Below are 7697 nucleotides of genomic sequence, written 5' to 3'. Positions count from 1 at the left end.
CAAACATTTTATGAATATTAAATATCTATCTATCTATCTATCTATCTATCTATCTATCTATCTATCTATCTATCTATCTATCTATCTATCCATTTATCTATCTATTTATCTATCTACCTATCTATCTATCTATCTATCTATCTATTAGTTGTGTTGATATATTCTTTAAATGCACATAGAACTCCAGTGAAATAGTTGGTATTATTTACCTGCATTATTATTCTGCATTTCTGGGTGTGAAATGAAGTCAATATTATTTTCTAAAATGTGTTATAACATTTAACAGTCAATTAATCTTAAAGATACTTTTCACAATTTGCCATCAGCTATTACGTAACACTGGATATAGAAACCACTTCCTCGTTTTGCGCGGGAGTTGTAGTTCCTTCTGCCGTGAAGCCAACTCTCTTTGCCGCATCTGGAAACTTCACCTCCCAGGATGCCGCGCGGCTCGTCTTAAACCGCTAGCTGGTGCACGCCCACGCTAAATCAACCCGTCTTCTGTAATCCTCGGTGCACGCAGCTCGGTCCTCTGCGGGATTTACACTTTGTGCACATTCTCTCCTGAACACCGACACTACAAGATGGACAACTCGGGGAAGGAGAAGGAAGCCATTCAGCTGATGGCCGACGCCGATAAGAAAGTCAAGTCGTCCGGCTCCTTTCTGGGCGGGATGTTTGGAGGGTAAGACAGTACTGCAGCAGAGAAACAGACAGCTAGCTAACTCACAGCAGCCCCAGTGTCTGTACATGCACCCAGCTAGCGTCCAGTTAGCGTCCAGTTAGCGTCCAGTTAGCTCCCAGTTAGCTCCGCGGCTACACACCAGAGGCGTCTGCTTGTGTTTTAGCGTAATTTACAGTGAAATAAAACCTGCAGGTCAGTTAGCTACGTTAGCCCGGTTAGCTGTGATCCCTGTAAACACACCCCTCTCTCCTGGACGCTAGCATGGAAGCTGCGCAGTAGTTAAGCTAACTCGAAACGTGAAGGTACCTCACAGGACCTGCTGGTAGCCTGTCGGGTCGTTTCACACAGTCTATATGAAAATGGAAGTATGTGCCAGTATTTATATGTTGGATTATTTCTTAGGCTCTTGTGTAAAAACCTCCTTTAATCGACCACGTGACCTCACATCATGACTGTGGATGTACAGCCTTTAACCCCATCACACACAGACCTGCAGTTTGTGATGGTTGCCACTCAGCCTGTGTGTGTGTCACACGTTCTCATTGACCACACCATCATTGGTTTGGAGCATCAGCTGCACACACAACACAGTGAAAGCAATGGCATCTATCTATTTGAACCTCTTGCTTCCTTGTTGTGCAGCACTTTCCACTTTGTGTTGAAGGTGATCCATAAATAGTTATTATTATGAAGTTGTAATCAAGTGCAAAATCAAGGAATCTCCAAGGATACAGCTCATTTACAAGATTTTGGCTCATGTGATAGTTAATAATAAAATTAACTAAAATCCAGAGACAGTTGGCATGTACTTTTCCCTGTTATTCGTTTTGCCTATATTCTTATAACAAATGTACCTCCTAAATGTGTTTGCAGATGCTGATTCCTATCCCCTGCTTTATATCTAGGTTTATTTTTAGATTTCATTAAGCACAGATTAAAAGAAATGCATAGTAAGAGGAAAAGTAATAATATACAGTGGGCCAGTGACTTTTGGGAGCTCCATAAATTAGGTGATATATAATTCATGCCATCTTATATGTGGATTATTAAACCGTACAATAGAGATGCAGCAGATAAAGCTGTGTTTGCATGTGTCCAAAATAGAACAAGCAGTTATGCTCCTGTGTGACTGTGTTTTCCCTAAAGCTCCGTCTGAGGTGACCTCCAAATGTTACTACTCAGCAGTATTCATTCTGGGCAGGTTTTTTAATGCTAATTCTGTGGCTGACCAAGCAGTGATGTAATCCTCCGCTGTGATTGAATGGCCAGAGTATCATAACAAATCCAGGCAGCTCCCAGGGGTCCACTTCTCGTCGTGGAGATCTATAATGCCTGTATAGGGTGATGCCTGTGTAAAGGGTGGAGTCCATCCATCTCAGCATTGCATCACCCTGTGACCTATGATGCCAAATGTTTTAGTTTAAATTTCGTACACAATAGTCTGTATGGAAATGTATAGTATGTTCAGTGTATTTACAACCGTTTTCTTTTTTTCTGTGGTTTCTAGAGGACCTCACAAAGTGGAAGAAGCATGTGAGATGTACTGCAGAGCGGCCAACATGTTCAAGATGGCCAAAAACTGGAGCGGTGAGTTTTGTTTCCTTAAGATATCCAACTTATCTTTTTCAACACACCTGAGACGCTGTGGGATTGTGTGCTTTTATTTATTTATTTTTGCTCTGTAAATGCAAAGTGCAGCACTTTCTGAAGGAGCCACAAGCTAAAACGGTGGAATGATGTGCATAAATTAGAGTGTAAGCTAAAAGCAGAGTGTACAGTATGTGTGCATGACATTTTCTTTTCTCTTTTTGTCCGTCTTCAGCTGCTGGAAATGCGTTTTGCAAGGCCGCACGTCTCCATTCGCAGCTGCAGAACAAACATGACTGCGCCACCAGTTTCATCGACGCAGGGAACGCTTTCAAGAAGTCTGACCCAAATGGTAAGAGACGACTGACTGGGTTCAAACCTGACTTCAATCTCTATAGCTGCTTTCAGACATGCACTGAAATCCGGATAATCTCGCACACAGCCACACAAACACACACTCACCTCACTGTGTATAGCGCGTCTGAGTGGAGATTCTCCTGCTGCATCGTTCATGGACAAAGTCCAGACCCAACATGTCAGAAAACGGCTCATTTGATACTTAATGACACTAATCTGATTCTAAAATGAAACATCAACTTCAAAGTTTGATGCAATACAATTATTGCGTGATTTTTTAACAAACTTTAAAATATATATATAAGCCATCCCAGACTAAATCCTGTGTAATTTAGTGTTAACTTGAAAACAGTTTTGTTGTAAAGTTGTGGAGCAAGAGGCTTTCCATAACCAGCAGTGACGAGATGAGGCTGTTCAAGTGGGACTCTCAGAGGATATTAATTAAATATCCCAAGATGAGTCAATGTAGATTGTGTGTTTTTCTAGATTACTGAAACATATTTCTATCCCCAGGCTGAATTTTTAGATTTTGGATAGGAACTCGGGACTGTTTAACACTTTGTGTTAGGCTCTGGTTATGAAGCTGCACTTTACTGTACAATTTGCCTGAGTTGCTTCGCTGTGGATATTTCAAGCAATTGATCCTGTGAGAGTTATTACCCCTAAATTGCCTGGCATTTACAGTTAGTTGATTTATAGGGCTCTTTGTTCTCTCTCTGGCCTCATTTAATATTCTCCCTAAGCAGAGATGTGACCATTGGTTTTGGGGGAGGGGAGCAGTCCACTGAAGAGGAGGCTCTTTCTTGCGGTTTTGCTCTATCTTTACTTTTTTGATTCTCTAACATAAATAACACGAGTGTTGTATCTAAGTGTGAAGGTTCTGTTAAAAGGAATCATGTCTAACTGATGTCTAACCGTTCCCTCCTCTTCCCTTAATGCTGCCAAAAGAGGCAATCAAGTGTTTAAATGCTTCCATCGAAATATACACAGACATGGTAAGATGCTCGTAGAACTTCTGCATCTCATTCACAAGAGTAAATCTGCCTTTAACAGAGCTGGATATCACATCGTCACGATAGATCCCATTCATAATGAGTTCTCTCCTCTTCCTCTTCCCTCCCAGGGAAGATTCACCATCGCAGCCAAACACCACATCAATATCGCAGAGATCTACGAGTCTGAAATGGTGGATATCGAAAAGGTAACGCAATCTACATAGTCAATACGACCATTAGGAGCAATATTTGTTTCAAACAACACTTAAGATTGCACTGTTTGTTGTTTTTCTTTTGTAAAGGCCATTGCACATTATGAACAAGCAGCCGACTACTACAAAGGAGAAGAATCAAACAGGTACTGTTCTCTCTGTTTCTTCTACCAAACTAAAATACTGCATATTATCTATATTATCTCCTATTATCTATTTTCAGCTCTAAAACCTGATACTACCATGTTCAGTTTCCAAAGATCAGGGATAAGACAGTACTCTAATAGTCAACGAGAATGAGCAGCGGTTGAAATAGAGCTTGTATCATAGTATTGTGTAACTTTAACTTTTACATTATTCCCTTGAATGTCATAAACAGACAAAATATTGTCACACAAAGTTCATTCATTTTAACTGCTGCAGCTTAAAGGCTAACATTAATGAAACTTGCACTAAGGCTGGGAGATAAAGCAATCACAAGAATGGTTGCAACATCATTTTCATCAATAGCAATACAAAAAAAGTTCAATTTATATCAATATGTTGCTTATGCTTTGTAAAGGAGGCAAAGAACATGCTTGTTTTCAATGTTCAACCTCAGATTTGAACGTGTTTGCCTTTCTCTACTCATAAAGAGTTTAAAAGTACAACCTTCATTCAGTATTTAAAAACAGAAATAATAATGTGATAATTATCGATACCACTGATAGGAAACGTTTTATCTTGATAACGTTTGTTATACTTTGTACTGTTTGGATCGACCAGATTTCAGCTGTCGCACCTGCATTTTTGTTTGACTGTCTTATTCTCCAATGTTCCATGCTATTGAGCTTAACATTTAAAAAATATAAATAATAGACCAATAGTTCTCATGTACTCTGTACATACAGCATTCATGGTTGGTAACACATTTAGTCTTATTTCAATTTCTCTTTAGTTCTGCTAACAAGTGTCTGCTGAAGGTCGGGGGTTACTCTGCTCAGCTGGAGCAGTACCAGAAAGCGATTGAGATCTACGAGCAGGTGGCTACTGCTGAGATTCATTGTGTCATGCTTTCCCTTTCTCAACCCCTCTAATTAACGACATTTCTAATACATTTCTTATGATTTGGATGCATCTAGGTCGGAGCTAACACGATGGACAACCCGCTGCTGAAATACAGCGCCAAAGAGTATTTCTTCAAAGCCTCCCTCTGTCATTTCATCGTCGACGAGCTCAACGCCAAGGCGAGTTTATACCTTTGTGGTTCGGTCTCGGGATAGGGACGGAGAGCTGTGGTACAATCTAACACGCTGTGTCTCCACAGATTGCTATTGAAAAATATGAGGAGATGTTCCCGGCTTTTACAGACTCCAGAGAATGCAAGTTGTTGAAGGTAAGTGGATGCTGACAACTCAGAGGCAGCCGGTGGCTCAGTGAATCAGTTCTATGAGTAACCTACATTTCTTTTTTTTGCTTGACAGAAACTTCTTGAGGCACATGAAGAGCAGAACACTGAAGCTTTTACAGAGGCAGTAAGTCATGTGTACACTATGAAAGTTTTTGCTGAGCTCAGAAATCCCTCTGCTTCAGCTATTGTAGTTTTGTTGAATCCCGTGTGTATTCAGGAAAGCAGAAAACTGGATCTCAGGAATCTGTGAAGTCTCTCAGGGCTGTGTTTATATGAAACTCGTGCAGACGGAGCCGACCTTCAAAAAACATGTTTTAAAATGAACTCAAAGTCAGAGAGGGAAGAGGCCTCATCAGAGAATTAGAGAAATACTTAACAATATGAAAGATGTTAGTTTATACATTTGCAAAGCTGCTGGTTAAATCACATAACTCTTCTCAGATTATGGAGGTTATGTTTTTCTCCCGTCCGTTTGATTCCAAGCAAGATTGTGTAAAATCTGAATGGATTTCCACCAAAGTTGGGGGAAGGGTGCAGTATGGGTCAGGGGAGAAACCATTCAATTAAGGTGGGGATCCAGGATTTCTTTTGGTCACTTAAACATTGAGAGAGGGTGTTTTTCTTTTACATCAATTTCAGTTTTTTCTCATGGAATAATTCATGGATCTTGATTTAAAAATCAGGCACACTTAGGAAACTGATATCGGTGATTGTGTGAAATGTGGTGCAGCTTGATTGTATTTAAGGGGACTGTTGGGCCTGGCTGAGGTATGGGCTCTACTGAGTGCGATTGTAGTTGAGACGGTGATTCTTGTTGCAGCAAAGGGCTAATATGTGTTTTCAGTCTATTTTTAGATGCAATTTCATGTCTCACTGTGCAAATTTGATAAGAATGTTTATTACGCTAAACCGCAGACAAACACCTATACAAATGTCTTATATCGGGTAACTATTGAGTCAGTCGTGCTCTAGTGTCTGCGTTCTTTTCTGTCTGCAGGTAAAGGAGTTTGACTCGATCTCACGTCTGGACCAGTGGCACACAACCCTCCTGCTGCGCATCAAAAAGACCATCCAGGGCGACGAAGGGGATCTGAAATGAGCGACACGCGGGTTAGAAGCACAGCACGGAGGGACAAATCCATCACGCATGCTTACATACATCCATACACACACACACAGCCACACAAACACACACTCACCTCACTGTGTATAGCATCAGGACAGGGGCGTCTGCTGATGATTTTGAACATCCCACTGCTACCCGTTCAGAGCACTACCTTGCTTTCCTGCAGAGCATATCTGAATCTAGTCAGAATGTAAATCCTCTCGCCCTCACCTCTGCCCAGGGGATTGCTGCATACCTTTTTCTGCTGGAATCCGTGCTGGTGGATTTCCGAGCGGTATATCGTATTGAACCTAGTATTAACGACAACCACTGCATGTTTTGTACTATTATTGTTTCCTAGTCAGACGCAGCTTGTTTTTTTAAAGCTAGTTTATTATATATTTTAAATTATTTAAATGTCTCAGTTTGTTGTACATAAGATTATCATTGTATTTATTTAAAGAATCTACTATTATCTTAATTTGTATTGTGTTGAAGTAGAAGGGAAGGATGAAATAAATGTCACAAACGTTATTCAAAGTCATTACCATTATAAAAAAAAAAAAAATACACTAAAAAAAGATTTTACTTTCCTTTTTATCACCTTCTAGACGAAGGGGGATGATATGCACCAAATGTAGACTGTTAAACATTTCTACCTTTTCCATACATATTCATGATTTGATTACTTAAAAGCTCCTTTATTATCATTTCATTTTTTGTTGATGTAGTAATACTTTAACGTTTGAGGCTGAGATGTTTAGATTTGACCATGTGAGCTGTATTTTTGAATGAGAAGCACTGACGTGGGAACCGTTGCTCCTTCTTCCCAGGGCAGTAATCTTGGGATTACCGCGCATCATTAGTCACTCCTCTCTGTGCCGTGTGCCGTGTCGTGTCGTTTACTAACTCGGTGAAGGTTTACTACCTTTCATCTGGCCAGTCGCTAAGCATGTCATTATGTGTAGGTTACAGTCGTGTCACATCCACTAGTGAGCCAGACCAAAGTTTTTACTAAAGGGTCAGTCGCCCTGCGTATCCAGCTTCTTCCAGAGTGGAATGACAATGGACCTAGGATATGATCTGTATGCTTGTGCGAATGGACAATAATAAAGGTATTCTATCCCACAATGCCCTGCCTTTGACCTCATGTGTGCGATAGAAGTGTTGTGTGATGAGCATCAGTCTGTCCTTTAATCATCTTTCGTGTTCCTATATCAAACATACTGTAGCTTCAGTTCAGTACTACACAGTACACACATTACCAGTAGTGCTTGATCCTATATTGAGATTATAGAAAATCTGGTGTATATTGATAATTTATTAGTGTACCTAAGATTGTCACCCAAGTGGAAATATATATACA

At 40.3% G+C, this 7697-nt stretch overlaps 1 protein-coding gene across 1 annotated transcript; it reads left to right on the top strand.

Moving 5' to 3' along the window:
* Positions 1–475: 475 nt before the first annotated feature.
* Positions 476–7462, top strand: napbb (N-ethylmaleimide-sensitive factor attachment protein, beta b). Its single transcript, XM_035144041.2, has 11 exons — positions 476–685; positions 2193–2272; positions 2508–2624; positions 3578–3624; positions 3753–3830; positions 3927–3982; positions 4774–4858; positions 4958–5062; positions 5143–5211; positions 5300–5350; positions 6224–7462. Exons 1-11 carry the CDS (start codon positions 585–587, stop codon positions 6323–6325), a joined length of 891 nt encoding a protein of 296 aa, XP_034999932.1. The 5' UTR covers positions 476–584; the 3' UTR covers positions 6326–7462.
* The last annotated feature ends 235 nt before the right edge of the window (positions 7463–7697 follow it).

The sequence above is a fragment of the Hippoglossus stenolepis genome, chromosome 20, assembly GCF_022539355.2.
Source record: "Hippoglossus stenolepis isolate QCI-W04-F060 chromosome 20, HSTE1.2, whole genome shotgun sequence".
Lineage (NCBI taxonomy): Eukaryota > Metazoa > Chordata > Actinopteri > Pleuronectiformes > Pleuronectidae > Hippoglossus > Hippoglossus stenolepis.
The sequence above is the reverse complement of the archived record's forward strand: the minus strand, read 5'-3'. Positions and strand labels throughout refer to the sequence as shown.